Here is a 23,253-nt window from a genome sequence, read left to right as displayed (position 1 = left end):
GGACACCAAAACAGTACTGGTAGAAGGGTGCGACTCTATATAAAAACTGAATATTATTATTATTGTCTTGTACAGTCAAAGCCCGTTCTCATATGCTGCAATAAACTGCATCTGGGTTTTTTTCTTCTTGTGTGTGTGTACTAAATGAATTGCGAGTGGAAATGAAAAAAGTGCAGGATGTGTAAGGTATGCTTGAAAAAAAACCTGCCATTAACCGGCATGGTTTACCACATCATATGAGTACAAGCCTTTATGTTACAGCATGAATTTAATATATACCATAAATGGAGTACCTACCATAATCATCATCGTCATTTTAGTCATCCTCACTGTCATTATCTTTGTCATCCTCACTATTGTCATAGTTGTGGTTGTGGGTACCCGAGTTAATAGCTTCTTGAAGACATGAAGTCATAACATTTCTTTCCGCAACACTTTTCATACTTCTATCGCTGCAGGTGATCAAGAAGTACCCTGTGACCTATGAGGAGTCTATGAACACTGTCCTGAGGCAGGAGCTGATCCGTTTCAACCGCCTCACCACCGTGGTCCGTGCCAGTCTGCAGAATATCCAGAAGGCCATCAAGGGTCTGGTGGTGATGTCTTCGGAGCTTGAGGATGTCTTTGACTGCATGCTGGTGGGCAAGGTACCTCCTATGTGGGCTGCCAAGAGTTACCCTTCCCTCAAACCCATGGGTAGCTACATCAATGATCTCCTGGCCAGGTAGGTGCCCATCTTCATGATCTTGAAACATTCAGACTTTGAGAAATGAGTGAGACATAATAATAATGATAATAATAATATTTGATTGTTACCTTGCAAGCTGTATAAAAAATAGAAGCAGCTCTTCTCAACTCAAGGTTTTGTTTAATAAAATTTATACAATTAAAAATGTCATTGATTTTCAACCATCAAGATAGAATGATGGCACCCTGAAGTCGGTATATTTAATCGATTATATATGCATTCCTTGCAAATTCAGTACAAGTATTCATTTTAAATTAATGTGTGCTCTGGTACTTTTACAGATTAAAGTTCTTCAATGACTGGATTGCACATGGTGCCCCTGATGTATTCTGGGTGTCTGGATTCTATTTCACACATTCCTTCCTCACTGGTAAGCCAAATATACTTTTAATTAATCAACAATTGTTGCTAAGTTACACATAATGTATTATATTTAAACTGGTCAGTCAAAATGAAGAATGCAGTAGACGAAATCTGCGTCCTACACTAACTGAATTCTTAACTGAAACCCTGGATTAAAACTATACTTCACCCTGAACTGAACCATCAACCCAACCAAAATTGTAACCCTACCTGAACTCTCTATCTTTGATAAAATATAGCCTGGAGCAGTTTTTATGGGAGCAAGCTGGAGCATGAATTGTGTTTGTGGTATGAAAGGACTATTAAACAGAATATCATAATATCATACATTCTTTTTCTTCATCAGGTGTGAGTCAGAACTATGCCAGAAAGTACACCATTCCCATAGACCATCTTGGATTCCAGTTTGAAGTGACTGACTTTGAAGACTCTGTCAGTGCCAGGCCTGAGGATGGGGCTTTCATCAAGGTATGTATGCTAGACCAGTTAGATAAACTCTGTGTCATTTTGTTTGCAAGCTTTATGTCATGATAGTGCATTTAAAGCCCCACTGCTTATAGCTACTTGCGCCCTCTATATAGCAAACAATGCCTAAGCGGTACCTGTTGGTCTTCCATGATCCTCTTTTTCATATGTTAATTGAGAGCTGATAGTACAAAAGGGCTTTAAAGCCTATCTGCACTAGTTTGGCAAGGGGAATTAGACCTCCCTGCATGGTCACTTGCAGGTGGTTATCTCATCAAATCAGCTCTCAGTTAAAATAAGAAAAAGAGGATCATGGGGGATCAACGGGTACCGCTTAGGCATTGTTGGCTATGTAGAGGGCGCAAGGCTCTACAAGAAGGGCAGTCCGGCTTTAATATTTCTAAAAAATCTACCCCAAGGTCCTTGGTGGTATCGCCCTGGCTTTCCATAACCTCCAATGTACACACTCTAAAACAGCTTTCAAGGAATGTCTGAAGGTTCTTTCACTGTTGAGAGCTGAAGTGCAGAAAATACCTTGTGTAAGCTAGGGCATACACACTGGTCTGGGATGTAGACCTACCATATGGGCCAAAGTCAAGAAAATGGAGCACTTGTCAGGTTATAATGTGTTTGACAAATCCAGATTTCATTGCTAAATTGTTGAATGCCTTGTTTAAATGTAATTATTGATATGTGAAACTGTCAGTCTAAGAGTACAACAATTATGCATGATAGCAATAGCTGCAGTGATATTGTCCATCCCAGGGGATACTCAAGGAAAGGCATCTACAAAGTGTATGCTACTATTACCATGGCTGTAGCCAATGTGCCCAAAGGCACTAAAAGCATTCAAGGAATTACTTCTACCACACCTGGGTTGTGTATAGAAAGGGGGGTTATTGCCTAGCCAATTAATATTATTATTGCAAACTTTGATTTAAAAAAGAACTGGGCCCGTTGCATAAAACGTACCGCTGATGGTAACCTTGCCATCAATATCAACTACCATGGCAACATCACTCGACAGCCAATCAAATCAAGGTTTCCATGGAAGCTACCATGAACATCAAAGTTTCCATCAATTGTAAGTTTTATGCTCTGATGACATCTTAAAGATCAAGATTGGAAGTATAATGTGTGCTTGTTTTATCCTGTTCTCCTCCCTTTAGGGTCTGTTCTTAGAGGGATGTCGTTGGGATCGTCCTACCAAGGTCCTCTCTGAATCCCTCCCCAAGACACTCTTCGACACCATCCCTATCATCTGGATGAAGCCTGGTCGCAAGGCAGACTTCAAACCTTCCTCCATCTACAACACGCCCGTCTACAAGACCAGCGCTAGGCGTGGCACCCTCTCCACCACCGGTCATTCCACCAACTTTGTGATGTGGATGGAGCTGCCGTCGGATAAGACCCAGAGGCACTGGACCAATAGGGGCGTGGCTGCTCTCTGCCAGCTGGATGATTAGTAACCATGGTGATCATGCATTTACAGGAATAATCAAGAGCATCTATTAGATACTGCAATAAGCCAATTGGTTATTAGAGAACAAACAACATTAAATAATAATAATGCTGAAATGAGACAGCGATCAATAGTACATAAAGCAATAGATGATGATACAGGTGTTTGCCTGCCGTGTTTTAGAGTGTCAATGGACCAAACATGTACAGCTACAACAATCAGATATACAGATGGTTAGATATGGCAGTAAATTGTTCTAATGTCATTTCATATGTGAAAGCATCCCTAGCATCACTTATGATTACATGTAAGACAAAAATAGATAATTGTGTGCCCTCAGCCATCTTAAATTTCATTTATATTGAAGTGGAAATGTGGATAGTTATAAAATAGAGTTAAAAATCAATTTATGAATGAAGATGTTTCATCTTCTGACTTGTGAACAGATAATGATGGATTAATAAAGAATTGAAATTGGATGAAAAATATTGCTTGTTCTGTATGAAATTGTTTTTAATTTATGCTAATTATTTGACAGTTACATGTATGTGTTGTATGTCTTTTACAGTGAAATGCTTTCATGCTCAAATCATCAATGACACACTAAGTATTGTTAGTAAACATTTGATGTTTTATAAATAGGAATTTAAATAAGCGACATTTCTTTTCTGTTTGTCTTAAATTTGTGTAAGAATTCTTTATTTTTGTACATGTAATAATGAATTGGCTTAAATATCAGTATATGTCTCACCTAATGTCTCGTAAATGTGAATTAGTTCCAAATGGGATTGTTAGATATGCATTGATGTGAAAATATGAACAAATTCTATGTTTACATAATGTATATATTTTCTAATTTATATATTTTTCTTACATAAATGTTATATACATGTATGTACATTTTTCATACCTGAGTCAAATAGACAAGTGATATATCATAGTGATTGCAGTGAATACTGATTTATTTGAAATATGTTAGGACTTCAGTTTTGTGGCCTGTATTTCCACTTAATTTTCAAATGAAATCAATAGTTGATTTTATGTGAAATGTAAATACCCATATTATAGATTTGAGATTGAAAGGTTTCATTGAAAACTTGATATTGTTTTGCACATCTGTATTGATTCCCCATATTGCTTTCAAACCCCCAAATTTGATCAAACCTTGAAAAGGAACTATGCAATTATATTTTACAAAATTCAACTGAAGAAAAAAAATGATATTACAAATTCTTTCATTCATCATTGCCCGAAGCAGCTTCATCAGTATAAAGATAAATAATGAATTATATCAATATTACAAGAGTATTCAAAGAAAAATATTATATGTGCCTTTACCAACTATCTTACATTAACTTCTTGATCTTTTTTTCTGAAATCTGTATAAGTCCTGTATAAAATCTGATTGAAAATGTATATAAAGTTGATGGCTTATAAATAGAAAGTATATCATAATGTTTACAAGAATGATATGGGAGATATCAGATTGTATTATAGAATAATTGTTAGAATCAGTGATTTGCAAGGGTTTCCAATCATACTACAAAGATTTGATAATTGGAGGTGAGAGAAGCAGAACAGAATATTTGGATATTTATCAAAATTGCGGTTTTCTTGCTTTGTTGGTTGGTGTGGAAGTCTTGCCTGATTCTAGAATGAGCGTCAAGTTATATATTTAAAGTGTTTTCTATAAACGTTCTTGATTCTGTCATATGTGTACTTGAATTGTGATGGCCAGTCATGAAAAACTATTTTGGAAAAAAAATGTTATTTCTGTTGTTAATAGACTTTGGGTTAGTTATAATAGACCATTCAACATAATACCGAGTAGATGTTTCTCCACTAACATATTGACAAGTCCATTTCATGCAGTCATAGTTTTTGCAAAGTCAGACTGACCTCTGAAAACTATTTGAGGTTACTTTGCAATGGGAATATAGATACAAATAAATCTTATGATGGAGAAGATGTTTTCATATGCGTACAAGTATATGTTGATGCAGATGATCATAAATTTTAACATACATCAGAGTTTTAAAGTTAGTACTTGTGCATGTGTATACATGTTTGTATGATGTGTATAATGTCGAGAGTAGCATCACATATACAGACAATTACTCTTGTCTGTTATATCATAGTGTAATTATTTTTTTCTTCATTTTTTTATTAATATTTTTTTATTAATATTTTTTTTTTTTTGTAGGGGGGGGGGTGGCTTTTGGTTCAAGGAGAGCTCTCATCTTTTGGAATGAAATGAAGATAAGATCCTTTGTATTGAGCAAGCATATATATATATATATATATATATATATATAAAGAAATGTGACATTTGTGTGAAGATCTTGCATTCTGGAGTAGTATTGATCAAACATTCCTACACTCCTCTTGGTTTCATACACCAAAACATGTAAATAGAACATTGTACATACGTGATGAAATACTTCTATAATTGACATTTTATTTATGAGAAACGATGTATATTGTTGGCAGTAGATCAGCTGGAACAAAATGTACATAAGATAATTTGATGAATTGTGTGTGTGCCTTTATCTAGTATTTAATATTATGAAGCATAGTTGGATAGATTTGGCTATTTTTGCACCTGAATCTTTTTCTTCAATATTCCGTCCTCTAAGGTATCACCTTGACAGTCTAAGTGAGCTCTTGGAACAAAAAATGCTGTGAAATGATCAAATAATTTCCAATTTTCAAAAAGCTATTTTTATTGCAGATTGTATTCCTACCGCCGCAATATATTATTGATGTGTGTTTCTATGCAAAATAAATCTTGTATATGCTGGTTTTTGTGCCTTTGGTATGGTTGAATAAGCTACAATAAAAATTGAACATAACACACTCTTTGGTGAAAGATTGAATTTTTTGTTGTTGAGCAATTTTAGTTTTGAAGTGTTTCCAGTGTTTCTGTTTTATCACTCCATTAATCACCTGTACTCTCACCAAATTCCATGAAAATTAATTTTCTTTGATGTCATATATGTAATTATCAGAATTGATATCATCATCATCACAATTATTGTATTATCATTATCATCATCACCATCATCATCTCCACCATCCTATCACCATTACCATTATCATCATCATCTGCATCACCACCATAATAATAATAAAAATAGTTTGTTCTTATATAGTGCTTTCAGGACCGTAGGCCCTCTCAAAGCACTTCATAGATAAATATTATTACCCCGGTCATTGGATTCAGGCTTATCCACACACAATGTATGCACATTCTCCACTCCCTGGGGAGCATTCCAGCCAGGCATCATTTTTACAAGCACACACTTGCTCATCATTGTCCATCATCTTCATCTCCATTATAATATCATTATCGTCATCACATCACCATCACCATAACCATTATCATCTTCATGATCACCATCACCATCATTCCTACCATCAATACAACCAGTATCAACAATATCAAAAAGACACCTTTGAGCATCAGTCAATTAAAATCACAAATATCCCATTTTATTATTGCCAATATCAATTTTCAACGTATATATGCAGTTTCACAGTCATTCGATTCCCAGTTAATTTTTTAAGCTTCTAATTTCACCTCATAAAACAAACTGAGATATTGAACCCCAGGAGGTTTCTAATTTTACTACCAAGTTCTATGTATCATAAAGTTAGCTTGTGTTACATCATGGAAAAGATAATAATACTTACTTTATACAACTTACATGTTACTATTTGGCACTCGGGTTCGTCTGCTAAGAGCCAGAAAAACGTTAACTCTTTGTAAAGTTATATGAGTTAATGTCCTTCTTCCTCTCAGCAGACCATATTAAACATCATGATCATAATTATTTGGATAACAAGTCAAAATGCTCTCCATGATTGCTACATTGAATTCAAACATTCTTCATGTTTTGAAAATTAGCAAGTTATGTCTAACGGTCTCATTTCGGAGCCTTCTAGATGTACACAGTTTTTAATGTATCTATGTTAGTATCCCCATGATAGTACTTTCAATTTACTCTTTTATCACTGATAAATATTGTTAGTACAAGGTTTATCCAATTTACATGATTGATTCCTCTTTAGTTTCATAGTTTTATAGATAGAAAAATGCAAATGCTGGAATATAAAAAAAATGTATAGAGATACTGCTTAAAACTACAAAACTAAATACGCCAGATGCATGTAATGTATAGGGTAAAAAAGTCAAACTCAGCATATATAAGAATTAAATCTTTATCAAAAGCAAGGACATCTGCCAATATCAAACATTAGGCATAAAGGAGAAAGAAATAGCCTTACATGAAGTCTCTTATAACAACGAGATAGAGTTTGTATTTTCATTCCTCTTTATCATGTAAAAGACCTTTTTCAGTTGCAACACACACGTACTTGTCTGGCAATGTACAAATCAAATTTGCTAAACCCGACAGATTTAACATTTGATATCTTGTTTTCTTTTAAAGTAAATAAAACATGATTCCTGAAACACTAATCCAAAAGTGACTAACATTACTAGGCAATGTATGTCAAGACTTTTGTGTTTAAATTGTTTTTGTTTAATCTACCGGTATTCAAATGATAAAGAGGAAGAACAATAAACAACCATAATTAGGAATGATGTACAGAATAGCGCAGCTTATAATAACTTTATTTTCTTTCCCTTTTTTTTTAATAAACATGCTAAGCATTCAAATGAACATACAAAGGGAAGACTAAAGTGACAATTTTTTTTAAAGTGACTCATTTGGAAAAAGAAAGAGCAAACTACAATAATTACTAAAGAGTAAAGTGACTTTGAAGAGCGCAAAGGTATTCATGGGGGAACCTGTCTTCAAAGGTGATTGGTATGCTTGGAGTTTTTAGTGTAACTCAGATAGTTTTTTCAAGGTTACCTGCATAATACTTCCTAGGGAAATATTAACTTGATGTAGTATAAATGATCTTAACTGTATGGTATCTCCAAGAGTAGACATCTAAAAAAGAATACACTCCTCTATAAATGAACTTGTAAGGATACCAACACCACAGACCAATACAAACCCATAGTTTGCATTCATACAAGCCTTTCAGTGATGACGAACACATATCTCTTTATCTGTAATTAGAGGCATTTGAGGTTTGTACCTCTATTGAATAACTGTATTCTCTATTTATAATCTGCATTGGTATTTCAAAAATATATCATCATTTGCTGTAACAAAGGATTGTTGTTAACAAAGCAAAGTTTTATTGGGAGTGTTGAGAAATTAACTCTGCAATATGGAACAGATTGGAATGTGTTGTTACATCTCCATACAAACATGCTTTACTAACATTCTCATTGTAAACTAGAAGTACAGCAATATATCGATGTTCAGATTGGATAAAATGTTATGATACTGATCAACTGCAAATTGAAGCACCAACTCTTCACAACACTATAACATACAGTACATATTTTCACTGTCTGTAAAATTTTCTTTGATATCTCACTACATAGAGTATATAAAATTGAGTTCAGATATGTCCTGCATATCTATGCACAATGAAAGAAATGTTCAGATGACAAGTTTCCAAGACTTGGATAAATCACGTTGTAGGTCATATACTGTGTAGTGTGTTGTTTTTTGTGTTTGCTACAAACTACATTGTATGATTGATATCCTTTCATGCTGCTTGAAATTGATCTCTATATTGCTGTTAATGTTTTTTTGTTATTATTGATTTGCTGATGGTGTTGTGTTGTGTTGTCGAAATAGTTGATGATGTGTACATGTAGATTTCCTTGAAAGAAATGCTATCATGAATAAATTGAACCAAGCACAACAGTCTGACGGTATTGGAATGATAAAGAAAGTAACGACAGCATCAAAATTCTGAAGATCAACATACAAAAGAAAATGACAAACCTATAAACATAATTCTTCAATAACCATTTTCACTCTTCTCCTTACCTACCACACATAATATCACCAATATGATTATAAATCATGTTTCATAGAAATATATAGAAATGTTCATTAAAGAATCATTCCATTTTAAAAGCCTATCTACAACACTTGTAAATTACTACAACAAATCATTACAACTCTCATTTTCTGAACTATAACATCAAACTGATATAAAACATGATTTAACAATATCTCTTTGGTTAAATGAATACATAATGCTGAATAATAAACAATTTAAAGCAACCAATGCGATAGGAAAATTAGAACAAACAACTATAAAATATCCAACATTTTTCACCTAATAACACACTCTGGTCTGCAAAAATAGATGAAAAATTTGTTTTCAACTGTTCTGCAAAAGTAAACAATTCCAGAATAAAAAGTTTCTAGCATATTTTCAAGAATAAAATCAATCAGGAAAAGAGCTTTTTCTTAATACACAAACATATTTTCTACATATCAATATTACTTTAGATGCTTTATTCTCTGAGTTATAATAGATGTATAGCCTGCAAAAGGCTGCAATAATCCTAACAAGACTCATTTTGTCACGTAAGAATGCCAGGAGCATTTACAGGAAGCTTGATGTGAAGAAATAAAAGCTGATTTTTTATTTTTTAGAAATATTTTGTCTGTGCAATTTTGTTATTGGCTTTAGTTTCACAGCCTGGGATGAGAGAAGATAAAGATGTCTCATCTAAGAACATAAATGCCCTCGCTATGGATTCAAATGTTCAAACCTCCCTTTGAAAATTAAGTGAATGCCCTATAATGTTTATGGATTAGATCATATGAATTTTAAAAGAGAGTTGAATGTTATAGCAACATGCGTAAGTAAAGTGACCTATTCATATGGAGCAAATGCAATCCTTTGGAAATCTATTAGTACAAAACGCTCACCGCAAAAAAAAATAACAATCACTAGACTATACAAGTACAAAAATATTATAAGCTTTCATCTGTAATATACTCTCATTCATATGTATAAAACCTCTCCTTTGTCTCTTTTCGAACTCTACTTCTCACACACACTCACATACTCACATTTACATGTATGAGGCCTGCAACATGAAACTCACAATCAATTGATTAAGACCATGACCCAGTTAAAAGTCATGTTGTGGTAAAATACAATGAGATCTAAGTAATGTTGCCAATTTTTAATACAATTAAGTGTGAGTTTCATAAGGCAGGGCCCTTATTTGGCACATACATTAAGGTGTGCTATACATATATAAATCATTCTCTCCTTTCTTTCCTTTAAAACACTCAAGTTCTCTGAGAGTCATTAAAGTGTGTGCACTATTGAAACATTTCCTTTCTTTCCCTCATAATTTTTTTTGATAACCAAACACCTTTTCAGCATTTACATTTAATCATGTCCAACAGATATATAAGTCATTTATGAGTAAAATTTGGTGTGTAGCCTACAATAAATCCTTTCAGTATTAACTTTGTCCTTTAAAGATCTCCATGGGAGATAATCACAACATTTCTAAATCAGATGGATGTAACTGCTCTTGGAAGACTTTACCACTTTTATCCAGTGATGACGATACTTTACAGAAGCACTGGTTCTCTTTTCTCCACAGACAGGTGTGAGGACAGACTCTCTTAAGTCTCGCGACGCATCTTCCTACATGACGAAGGCTCGTCAGGTAATGGACTTAAAAAGGATGATGGAGGACCCTCTTGTGCTAACACAGGCTGGGCAGTGAGGAGGTGTACTACTGACTCGCTGGACAGCCGTAGGGTCCTCGCAAATATGCCTTGGGTGGTCCACCTCCGGGTCGCAACTCAATTGAGCTAGTCGATCCAGGTGAGAGTCGGGGAAGCCCCTTTTTGAGGATTCATGAGGGGCCAGCTAAGAGTACCACCGCTGGCACACCGGTGCCCCGATAAGCAGGGGGTTATTCCCCAGCCATAAAATAAAGAGGAATAGAAGGAGGAATAAAGTAGAAAGAAAAGAGGAAGGATGGACTGATGATCCACTTTTTATTGTCACAAAGTTTTGGACTTTGTGCCCCCTCCCCTTCCCCTCCCCTCCCCCACCTAGCCAAGGAATCCTGGATCCGCCACTGAGACTCTATGGTAGATGATAGGCACTGGTCGAGATCAGACTTCCTGATCCATGGATGTTGTCCCAGAGAAATTCATTGGTTCATTCTTTGGTCAGTGCATACACCAAAGACCAAAGACATTGCTATCCTACCTATCTCTATTTATCTTCTTGTGATCGTGACAACATATGGCTTTGGAACCTGAAGTCAACAGAGGCATGCAGGTATGCATTCCACACTCTGTCTCTCACCAACAATCAAAATACTATTCAGGTTTTACACACCATATTATATCATATTGTGTAGGTAGCAGCAGGCACCTCTTGACCCGTGCTACTTATAGATAGACTTTGAGGAAATACATATTTACAATGTGGTATTTGTCCTTGAGTTGTTTTGGCACCAGCTTACTTTTTTTACCAACAAACAATGGCTGCAGCATATTGACATAGAAACATTGAAGGAAACTGGAATGGTGAACTGATGTCTTCCAAGACTTCTTCAAGAATGTCTCGGCACCAAGGATGAACCCATTCTTGATAAAGAAAGATATTTTGTTGTATTCACTGTTCTATCCTACAGAGAGATGATTGCAGCACTTGCTCCAAGAGAAAGAGGATCTTTCTGTTCTAGGACACAAGCTCTATCAACATATCGCAGTCTGTTCACCCATTCAAGCTACACATCTTCCTAGACCAGATACTGAAGTAGCTGGGGTAATAGTTGAGCAGACTGTTAGCTGACCAGTGGATGGTGGTTGAGCTGACCATCAGATGGCCATAAGAATTGGTACGGTCCATGTAGTTCAAGTAACTACTAGCTAGCCATAAGATGGAATGGCCCAAATAGTTGAAGTGACCATTAGCTGGCCATAAGATGGAATGGCCCACACAGTTGGAGTGACCATTAGCTGGCCATAAGATGTGATGACCATTAGCTCATCTGGAGATGGTCACTGACATGGCCACTAGCCAACCCATGGATGATCAGTAAGATGACCGTTAGCTATCCAGAGGATTAATCAGTTCTCCTTTGGGTGGTGGTTGAAATGACCATGGACTGGCTTCAGGATGGTAGAGACGGTCAGTGGCTGGTCAGTCATATGACATTAGGTGGCTGGACAGTTTCCATTTCCATATCCACGGAAGTAGGTGCAATGGAATGACTTGAATCTATGGTAGCACAAAATGATAAAAGAAACAAAAAGATGACGGTTAGAAAATATGATTACACAGTATCTTGAAATACAGCTTGATATATAACATCTACGTGGATCCTTGTCATTTGATTGGAGGATTGTTGGTCACATGATATTCAATAGATGTTATATTGCACGAGCGTGCATTTTTGGTTATATGCAGACTGCGTACCTCTCTGCAGTGCGCGTATCCCTGCATGTATCTGACGCGAAGGCAATCTGAATGTAATCGAGAAGGCTTGACTCCAACTTTAATTTATCTTTAATTAAGGACTAAAGCATAATTTGTTGATTAACGTTCTATTAGATCTTCTTCGATGTTGTATAAAACAAATAATGAAAAGTTTTTCATTCGTTTAATAGTGCGAATATTTTCATTCGTTGAAAGATTAACGTTAATTCTATTCAACTCGGCTGATGCCTCGTTGAATAGAATGTTAATCTTTCAACTCATGAAAATATTCGCACTATTCAACTCATAACCATTCATTATTTGTATAATATTTAATTTAAAAAGCCTAATTATCCAAACGCCCAATTGGATATGAATGCAAGCTAATGAAAATAAACTTTAGAGCAATTAAATTCAAACAAATATGGATAGAATAAACCTGTTTTAGTGACTTTAAAGAGATTAATCACTATTTTCAATCATAATTCAAAACATGAAAAAGTGTGAGGAGCTATATTAAAGGTTAGTAGTAACTGAAATAAATATTTGTTTCATGCTGATCAAAAGTTCACCTGACTGTGACCCATATTCAATGCTTAGAAATGTCATGTTTGCATTGAATTTCAGCGGACCATGGAAGGTAAACAATAGTCATCTCCCTGCACTATCCCCATTCATATGATATAAAGTATTGCAGGAAAGGGTATGGCATACACGCAGTACATGGTGGAATAAGCATAGACATATATCTCTTTAAAACTGAAGTAATGCTTATGGTAAACCATTTTCCTTTCGTTTTTCTGTTTGCATTTTCTTCTTCTTTTCTTTCTTTCATTTCAGTGCAGCACCTAGAGAAGTAATATGTCCTAAACAAAAACTACATTTCAGTGGTATTGTGGTTGCAGTAGTTGTTGTCATTGTTAACGTTATCATTATTATTGTTCTTATGATCATTATTACTATCATCATCGTTGTTATTTACAAATTGTATGTAGAACATTTTACATTAAATGGTGACAGAGGGCAAAGATTATGTAAATAAATCATATGGACCGATAAGGTGCTAATTAATGGGTATACAATAACCGTTTGATGGATTATAACCTCTTAGCCCACAAGTGTCCTTGGAAAAGAGCACCTCATCCCTGGAGAAGATCTTAAAAACGTAATGTCTGTTCAGAGCCAGAAGGGCATTAGTTATGTGTATAAATAGAAGAGTTAAAATCCTTCTGGCTCCTAACAGACTTTATCTCCTTACAACCTAGCTTCACCGGCGGAGCATGAAAGGATTTATCGCTCGACTACTGATGGATTGTACTAGGATTTAGGAATAAGACAGAGCATTAACTTCCTCTTCAAATGTCAAATTGCAGGAGAAAAACTAACTTTTATGTTCCAACATCTAATCAGCAATGAAGAAGAATAACAGGAATGGCCGATTGGATAGTGATATGCATTAGGGAAAAGGGATACTCTCAGATTATCAGTGCTAAGAGCCTAAAGGGCATTAACTCATAGAGTTTAACATAGAGTTAGTGCCTTTCTTGCTTTAACAAATCAGCAGACAACATAGAGATCCATATTGGGAAGAAAAACTTCATTTCATGGATGAAAAGTCACCATACAAATATACTGAATTCAATCATGAGTATAAAATCATAGACCTACCACAATTATGGATATACAGTTTTCTATGGTAATATATCGGTGATTCCATCGACCCCAGGCCGTAGCATAGTAGGTCCATGAGTATACCCTGGGAAGCATGTAGGGACTTATCTAGGATTGGAAGCCAGGGTCTGTATGGGAGGGGCTGGGTAACTGGATACTCATAATCACTAACGTCAATAGGGACTAAACATACAGCCTCCAATAGGCCCTACAGTGCCATTAACCACTTGTGATTGCGGTCTGAAGATTGACCATTTCGGTCAGTTTGGACCACTGCAGCTATTCCTTGTTTAAATATTAATATTAAGTCTTTAAATATTTAAGTCTTGCTCATCTTTTTAAAGCGTTAATGTTTATGGGTTACCAAAAAATGTGTTTCTCATGCAAGTTATGGTAGTCGCCTTGTGAGTGTCGATCTAACATTTGCATTTAACCTTTCCCCCTCACCTCACTCTATTACAAAAAACCTAATATCCTTCCCATAGCCCCATATAATGGCATTATCCCCTATTTCAAAAGGCTAAAACTCAGCAAGAGAGCAAGGTTTAATCTTATTCTTATTCATTTCAAACTCCCTCCTCCAGTTAATCTGCATGGTTGTATTGTAATGCAAAGTTCCCTGCTGGATGATACATTACCAATGGAGGAAGAGATTTAGCTAGAATACTCAAAGTTGTTAAACGGATTACAGCTCATTATGTAAATACTCCCTTTTATCATAGTATAGCCTCCGGAACAGGAGTTTGCTGTATAACTAATGACATAAAATACCCTGAAAAGTTTTAATACTGCTTTACTGGGGAAATTAATTAATTTATACAGTCATTACTCCTGAATAGTGGGAAATTTGAGAAATGTGATTGGTTGATTCATTGTGATTGGTTGATTATGAATGATTTATTCACTGTGATTGGTTGATTGTGAATGGTTGATTGATTGTGATTGGTTGATTCATTATGATTGGGTGATTGATTGTGATTGGTTGATAGTGATTGGTTGATTTATTATGATTGGTTTATTCACTGTGATTGGTTGATTGTGAATGGTTGATTCATTATGATTGGTTGATTGATTGTGATTGGTTGATAGTGATTGGTTGATTCTAATTGGTTGATTGTAATTGGTTGATTGTGCTCTTCTGATGATTTGTAATGCTCTTCTTCAATGTTGATTGAAAGCTTATCTTCAAAAGTAGTTGCATGAGTACAAACCTTCTATTTCCCTTTGATTGCATGTTGTATTGAAGGAATTGAATTACAATGAATGATTCCTACAAGGTAGTTAAAGAGATTAAGATCTACTTGAAGAAAACTGTAGGAGTGTTGGGTGCTTTTAGACCCAACAAAATGTAAATGCATGACTTTTCTGTATCTACTGAAAAGGTTTTCTTTTTGATTTCTGCCCCCTTTGTCTGCAGATTGCAGTAGTCAAAGAGTAGTGGTCTTTTGGCTACAACATCTATAACAAAAAACAGAAAACATCACTAAAACATCTAAAAGTATGCCTATAGAGTTCACCAATATCACATAGTCCTAGGATTCAACTTTCAAACATTTTTCACAACTGAAATTTGAAATTTCCTATTAAAGCACTGTGAACTACAAACAAGTTCAAAAGCATGAAAACAATGGCTTTATCTCCCAAAAATGACCCTTGCACAAGGCACCTTTTTCCTAGAAAAATTGGGGTTTTCTTGAGACATCCTGTAGCAGTTATGTATTCTTTATTAGTCTCAGTGGAGTGTGACGGCTAGGAGGCAGAAGATATTGGATTTCTCATCACCATTAGATTTCTATCTTACACCAGTCGTCCCTCTAATATATATAACACACGCCTTACACAAGCATATTGTAGCAGTTGTGATGCATGGTACCACTTTCTAATATCGGTATATAATTTCAAGAAATTCATAATGAGCTTCGCTACATGTATGGATACGTCATCAGTCAAGAGTGTAATATCATTATTTTGTCATCTCAACAGATTTGAAAGTCTTATATATTCTTCCTCGTTGACTACTATAAGCAAGAATAGTTTCAAGGTTTAGTAGGTGATTTTACTGAAGGAGACGAAATGCAGTTGCCGGTCTTTAAATTGTTTCATAGATCTTTCTCTCAGGGTTTCAACTGTTATTCTGAATCATCTATATAATGCCCGAGATGAACTTGATATTCTAGTGCCTCTTGTTAAAGAAGAGATATGCCAGGAAAGAGGACACCATACATGTAATATACAAGGTTTATATACTGCATGGAACTGCAATATCCATTCCTCATGATGTTACTTTTATATTAGGACCTATAGTTTATTTACAAGTACCGGTAGGTAGTTTTTTTTTTTTTTTTTTTGGGGGGGGGTGGTATTATCGGCGTTTCATTCTCTTTGAGAATATTTTTCTCTTCAAGTATGTTTTCTATTGAAATAGTGATCAAAATTTAAGGGCATTTGGTTAATGTGTGGTATGTTAAAAAAGAAAAGAAATAAAAACGTATTTCATGATAACGTACTACCGTAATTTAGAGAAAAAAACACAGAATATTTCTGGGAAAAACGTACTGGTAATGGTTGGCAGTTCTGTAACACCACTGATAATCTTATAAAATATGTCCCGGTCAAATTATTATTTCTCCCTGTATAGTTCTCTGAGTGCAAACATATCAATTTAGGTGATGATGCTGCACTATATCAGTCAGATATGACAAGAGCCTAATAATAATAATAATAAAACGGTGCTTATATAGCGCATTCCCCCAAAGTCTCTAAGCGCTAATAGAAAATAGCAATCAAATAGATGAGATTGGCAATGTCACTCGACTGTGACAAGTTGAAATATACATATATCAATTATTGGAATAGTATAACAAACAGCATTATGCCTTTTCATAACAGAACTATGCAATACCAATCAACTACAGGGTATTCAATCATTCTCAGCATAAATTACAATGGAATTCAGTAATACAAAGTTTCATATCGTCAAATAATTTTGCGTTTAAATGTAGCCTTGTGCCTATGAGACAACTGAAGGAAATTTAGCTGTCATATTGTAACAGTTACTTTGAATACTGTACAATGCTGGATAGATAATTAATTAGATCAGAATGGGCAAGGGGTATGACTTCAGCTCACTCTTCACCAAAGAGTTGATGAAGAATCTTAATGTCTAATTAGTGGTTCAATGTACTACCAATCAACAAGGAGTGTATTTATCTCTCTTAATTGATTCTCTGTGGTGATGACATACCATCAGTAATTTGACATGTATATTGCTATTAATGTAGTTCCTCAAACTTTAACCATACTGATTCAAGCACTGTTTCATGGTCAAAATGTAATAATATCTCATCCCTTAAAATACTGCTGCTACGTATATAGATCAAAACAAAAGGGGGTGACATTTCAATGTCATTACCAAATGGTTACGGATCAGTTTGAATAGTTTTGAATGTTACTACTATTTCAAATGCTAGAATTGTGTCTGTTTCCAGTCAGTTTGAGTCACTTTGCTGGTGTGACTTGGTTTCAGATGTTGATGTAAAGGCGTACAATGAGGTTAGAGAAGGTTATCTTGCCATCAAGTCTTGGTCGTACTCATATACCATGACTTGTTATACCGGTAATGAGTTTTTGGAACACTGATACTCCTCATCATCATAATGAAAATTGGCTCTGCCTAACAATACAGGTCTCATCCTGGTAATTGAAAATCCATGATTAGTTTATTACTCAGACAAAAACATCCAATTCTAAATCAATAAAGGAAAAGGTTATGACTGTAGGCCCTTACCTATATTGAACAAGGCTTTCATTATGCTTCTCCCCTTTATCGTTCCAGTTAAAAATACAATTCCATTACGAGTTTTCTCTAATTCAACATACTACCAAATAATGTGGGGGGTATGAATTTAATCTAAGTTGCCATTTTCAAAAAACTTGTAAGTCTAAATTCATTTATAACAAGATACAAGGCTGCAAGCATCACTTTCCCATAATTTCATTTTATGCTCTAGAAAGTTTTAGTTTAAAAAAAAGAAAATATCATAAAATGATGTTGTTCTTCTGTTCCTGTTTTCCTGGAACACCCCAAATCTTATATAAACCCAAATGCAGAGTAGAGACAATTAATGGATCATAACATGACAAGACTTTGCTCACATCTCAATTTTCATGTATTTGGATACCTGTCCTTTTTTGGATAAATTTGTCATAAAAAGAATTTCTAAAAAGAAGGTTCATGTTTTGAAGAAAAATACTACTCAGCCATAAGGAAAAGTAAAAAGAAAACTAGTTTCTCACCCCCTCCTTCCTTACTTTGACCCTCCTTTTTTAGAATATTTGATAATCTTGTTCTTAAAAAAAATAGTCATAATCAGAGGACATCTATACAATGATTAACAAATCATTAACATAAATGAAATTAAATTCAGAGCATACGTGTATTGAAATTAATGCAATAGCATTCTTATATATCTACAGGAAAAATATTGAGTATTGAATAACACAGAATCCCCTCCTCTTCTTTTCTTTTAAAAACTAGACAAGAAACTAGGCATGAATTTTACTAAAAGGAATATACTATCATCGGCCTGAATACTATAACTGTATGTAACTCTTTTGTTTCCTTCCTTAAAATATGCATCCTTCAAACCACCCCCAACCTAAATCAGTCCTCCCAGATAAATGTGAACCCAGATGGCTTTTAGCTCGCTATAAATATTTATATCTTATCCCCAGGTCTGGAGTAATTGCTCCATGTAACGGGACACCTCGTCTATAAATCGCACACCAGCCAAGCATCACTATCGGCGGCGCTGGAACACTGCCATAATCATTGTCAAGAGTAGAATTGTGGCTCTGGAGATTTTTGGAAAAAATTGGATGGATGGATGGCAGGGAAGCAGATAAGGCTTGTTCAGATATTACGCAGTAAACTACTGCAAAAAAACATGGCATGTTTTGATTATGTGTATCATGGATGGCAACTGCATGCAACAAAGGTTCTAGGTGTATTGTCTGAGCTTTGAGTTATAAGATGCAGAGATGTGAAGCATACAACACTTACCGGTAAATCATCATCAAATTTTAAAATGCTGCAGTTTACCCCTTCATATCTGAACCAGGCTTAATTAAGTTGTGATTAGATGGTGACATGTAGATGAGTTCCTTCCATAGCAACCAAATATAAACAGATTGTCTTTTCTCAGATCTGATGTTCAGATTATTTTCTTACAGAAGAAGATACACACTTTGAAGGTGAAGGAGATGTACATGGACACAAAATTTCCTCTTTTTTTTCAAAATCAAAAATGGCAAAATTTGTGTTTTTTGTTGTATACTGTTTGCATTTGCTTGAAAAATTAACATTTATTTATACATTTTAATTATCATTGCCCAATTCCAGCATGACACTCAGTCACATGTAAAAAAAAGCTCTGATTGCTTGCATTTATCTGCTTTGTGTGAGCCTTTGGTGAAGTTCACATTAGGTTTCATAAAATAGGGAGTTTGTATGTCATACCTGGTAGGATCGTCACTCATTATGGATACCATGTTGACTACATTGCGTCTCTTCTCAGTAATACTGTAACTCAAGGTGAGCTGCAAAACAAAAATAAAATTATTACAAAGCATGTCTCACATAACTGTAATTTCACTGCACTTGGCATGTATAAGTGTCGAGTTTCAGTTAGAAATAACTGAATATCTTAACACTAAATATTGCTGATTTCACGAACACAAAATATATGAAAACAAGCCTTATTTTATCTGCGACATGGTGTATTTTAAAATCACTTTCATTCAATTACAGAGATACAAATTTTCTACGGAATAAAGAGTTTCGTGCTTGGTCACCATACATCAGTGGACTAAATTAAAGCGGAATTAACTTAAGGCAACCTTTATGAATATGAGTAAAGATTTTTTGAGAGAAGAAATGAGATCAGATACCTGGTTTTGAAGTTGTTTAGTTGGAATCCGTGCCAATTGTTGTAGGTGAGAATTGAAAGTTTGCACTTTCGTCAGTGGCTTCTTCAATAAGACTTCTGCAATGACAAAGAGAGAAAGAGAAGAGGAGAGAAATTAGGGAGAAAGGGAGATAGAGAGAAAGAGAGGAAGAAAGAAACAGAGAAAGAGAGAAAGGGAGAAAGGGAGGAGAGAAAGAGAGAAAGAGAGAAGAGAGAGAAAGAGAGAAAGAGAGAAAGAGAGAAAGAGAGAAAGAGAGAAAAAGAGAAAGAGAGAAAGGGAGAAAGTGAGAAAGAGAGAAAGGGAGAGGTTCATAGAAGGCAAGGTGGAAACAAAAGTAGAATAGAAGATTAAAGAAAAGAACATTGAATTATAATCAAGAGTACTAAACGAAAGGGAAAAGGGTATCATTCAACATATCAGTAATGTGTTGGAGAAAAATTTACTTTGGTTTTCAATCTAAATATGAAAATATATAAACATAAATTTGGATGAAGTCTATTAAAGAACGCCATTAAACATAACTAACCATGTCATTAGGTCCCACAAATAAATATGAAATGAGATCAGGTACTTAAATTTAAAAAAAAGATATTAAATAAAAAAGAATATTGGGTTCAATAACTTACCTATAATGAAACCGATAGTTACATCATCTGGAAGACGTACTCTTTGGCACATTCTCTCAAAAGTTCCACTACTGTTAGGGCAAGAAGAAATCAGCAAGGGGGAAAAGAAAGGAGAAACTGAAATCAATATATTTTGTAATTACCACAATTTAAAAGGGCAACTAGCAATACATACACACAAGTGACATGACTACATAGATAAATTTAAAAAAAAAATCCAAATTACATTGCGCTGCATTAATACACCAAATGACAGAAGTCTAAGAGCAATTTAAAACGGCCACTTCCTTCTTCCTGATTCATCCCCATTCACAATAACAAAAGCTAAAAATTCACGACCCTCCTTTTAGGTTTCACGGTTGTCTTCAGTTTCTAATTATTCACATTCTTTCATCCAATTTCGCTCAATTTTGCTCAAAATAATGATCTCAGGAGAGAAAATATTCAATTTCAAGCACGGTTAAAAAGAGCTTGAGACTGTGATATTATCTGCTACATCCGTCATCACTTCTCACTTAAACTACTCCCCTTCATCTTCATGCTTTATTTAACATGGCCTGAGTCAAAATGTGTTTGCTTGGGGTTTCAAAAATATGTATGGAAGCCAGATTGGCGAGATACAGAGATAGAGAGAGGTTGGGGGCGGACTGAGAAACTAATAGAGACAGACACAGACACAGACACAGAGAGGCAGGCAGACAGAGAGAGAGAGAGAGAGAGAGAGAGACCAAAAGACAGAGACAGATATGTCAGAAACAGAGAAACTGATAAAATACTCTTGAATCTTGAATATCTGAGAAATATGAAACAAATATGGAAGTAGTTTTTTAAATGTATTAGGTAAGAAGTTACATTAAAATAGGAATGTAAAGAATTAAGTACAAAACCATTCAATAACATAAGATGATTCATCCTCGTAATACAGTCTACAATAAATGATACTCTGTATCGCATTATTATAATCAGAATTTGACTTTTTTATGCAGTGTATCATTCCTTCTTAATTCAATATGCGTCATCCTTGATGCAACCTGCCATGGAGTGAACAATTCTACGAGGCAATATCATATAATAGGAATTGATCGTGACCAATTATGATTGGCCTCAATTATGAAAGAAGCCTCGCCATTTTACCCTTCTTAGACAATCACTTTGATGTCCTTTATCACCTCAGTACTGTATAGCTTATTTTCAATACCATTCAGCTATAAAAGATTGTGGATTACATATGAAATTGCAAAGGAAGACAAACTTGTCCTGTGGTTGTTGCACTTTGAGGACTTCCCGCAAGGTTCATTTACAATGAGAGAGAGAGAGAGAGAGAGAGAGAGAGAGAGGGGAGGGAGAGAGAGAAGGAGAAGTCGGCTTATATTGGTGTTCTGTTTACTATTAATAGAAGAAAAACAATAAGGGACAGGACATATGAAATTGCAAAGGAGGAAAAACTTGTCCTGTGGATGTTGCACTTTGAGATCTTCACGCAAGGTTCATTTACAGGTGAGGTTGATGGGATATTTTATTCTAAATGAGAGACAGGAATTAAGGCGGCTTATCTAGGTGTTCTGTTTACTAAATACAAGAAATCAAAACAAATTAAGGGACTAGAACAGCTCTTTACGTCCTGGCCCTCCTGGGGCTGGTAATATCATATTTTCCCTGAAGGCATAGCTGGCGCTTTACAGACTCAATCAGGCGGATTAATGACAGGGTTTCACCTTAATGCAACCCTAAACAGGATTAGCCCTAGTCTAGTATTTAATTCAAAGTTTCAAACCAACCATCGTTATAACATCAATCATACCATTGAACCCAGTGGATTACACATTCCTGATTCTAACTGACCTGTACTCCCGGTAACTGCTGAATTGTATGAAGCCTACGGCAAGAGGAAAGTTTTTAAAATATTAATATCATAAAAGATATAGAACGAAAATCTAAGCTAATATGCCAATTGTGAAAAGTCATATCTTTTTAAATGGGCAGAAAGGGGGTAATTTGAATGGAATAGTAAAAAAAAAAAACTCAATGAACTTGGTACAGAATAATCAAGCTATTCAAAGTGTACCAATAACCTACAAATATTATATACACAAATATTATTTGTGTATAGCTAGAATGTTTGAAATCATCATTAACAAAACTGCATCCCGCATTCTATGGGCTAACGGAATATGAAGAAAGTAAAGTATAGTATAACATAAAACAGTACACATTGAACCCAAGTCGCAAGCACGTACAGGTGTGTCATGTATACTACTCACAAGCTGTTTTTATGTTAATTAAGAGTGTATTTAAAGTTGTAAAATCTCTTTAAAGATGGATTACTTCAAGCTCATATTTTGAATGTACCGTACTATTTCGACATGGAACTTCCAACATGCAGAACAAAAATACAAAATATCATTTGGTGTTTGGTACACTTTAAAGGTACTATGTCCCATTTGCAGGCCAAAAAAATGAAAAGGTTAAAATCCAACAGCATTTGAAATACAATACTAATTTAGAACTTCCCTAAAAAAGGGGGGCTTGAAAATGTTATTAAGTGGGAAAATAATGACTTTTAGTTGTCAAATTGACTTAGGGGCTATAGAGCCAGTAAGTAA

General features: G+C 35.0%; 2 protein-coding genes across 4 annotated transcripts in view; one reads left to right on the top strand and one right to left on the bottom strand.

Annotated features, from left to right (window-relative positions):
- LOC583552 (dynein heavy chain 3, axonemal) overlaps positions 1-5,894 on the top strand; it is a 70,361-nt gene extending 64,467 nt beyond the window's left edge. The window contains exons 66-69 of one of the 2 annotated variants that reach the window (XM_030984008.1): positions 459-724; positions 1,030-1,118; positions 1,458-1,579; positions 2,746-5,894. In XM_030984008.1, coding sequence (XP_030839868.1) covers positions 459-724; positions 1,030-1,118; positions 1,458-1,579; positions 2,746-3,042 — 774 coding nt within the window. In that variant the 3' untranslated portion in view covers positions 3,043-5,894. The remainder of the gene's footprint in view (positions 1-458; positions 725-1,029; positions 1,119-1,457; positions 1,580-2,745) is intronic. The other variant, XM_030984009.1, reaches the window with a different exon arrangement.
- Positions 5,895-6,508: 614 nt separating this feature from the next.
- LOC578181 (beta-1,3-N-acetylglucosaminyltransferase radical fringe) overlaps positions 6,509-23,253 on the bottom strand; it is a 34,798-nt gene continuing 18,053 nt past the window's right edge. Inside the window, exons 6-9 of one of the 2 annotated variants that reach the window (XM_030984007.1) lie at positions 20,651-20,721; positions 20,007-20,101; positions 19,576-19,655; positions 6,509-12,188 (exon numbers count right to left, since the gene is read on the bottom strand). In XM_030984007.1, coding sequence (XP_030839867.1) covers positions 12,125-12,188; positions 19,576-19,655; positions 20,007-20,101; positions 20,651-20,721 — 310 coding nt within the window. In that variant the 3' untranslated portion in view covers positions 6,509-12,124. The remainder of the gene's footprint in view (positions 12,189-19,575; positions 19,656-20,006; positions 20,102-20,650; positions 20,722-23,253) is intronic. The other variant, XM_030984006.1, reaches the window with a different exon arrangement.

This window comes from Strongylocentrotus purpuratus, unplaced genomic scaffold (assembly GCF_000002235.5).
Source record: "Strongylocentrotus purpuratus isolate Spur 01 unplaced genomic scaffold, Spur_5.0 spur5_scaffold_14, whole genome shotgun sequence".
Taxonomy (NCBI): Eukaryota; Metazoa; Echinodermata; class Echinoidea; order Camarodonta; family Strongylocentrotidae; genus Strongylocentrotus; species Strongylocentrotus purpuratus.
Note: the sequence above shows the minus strand (reverse complement) of the source record. Positions and strands in the feature narration are given on the sequence as shown.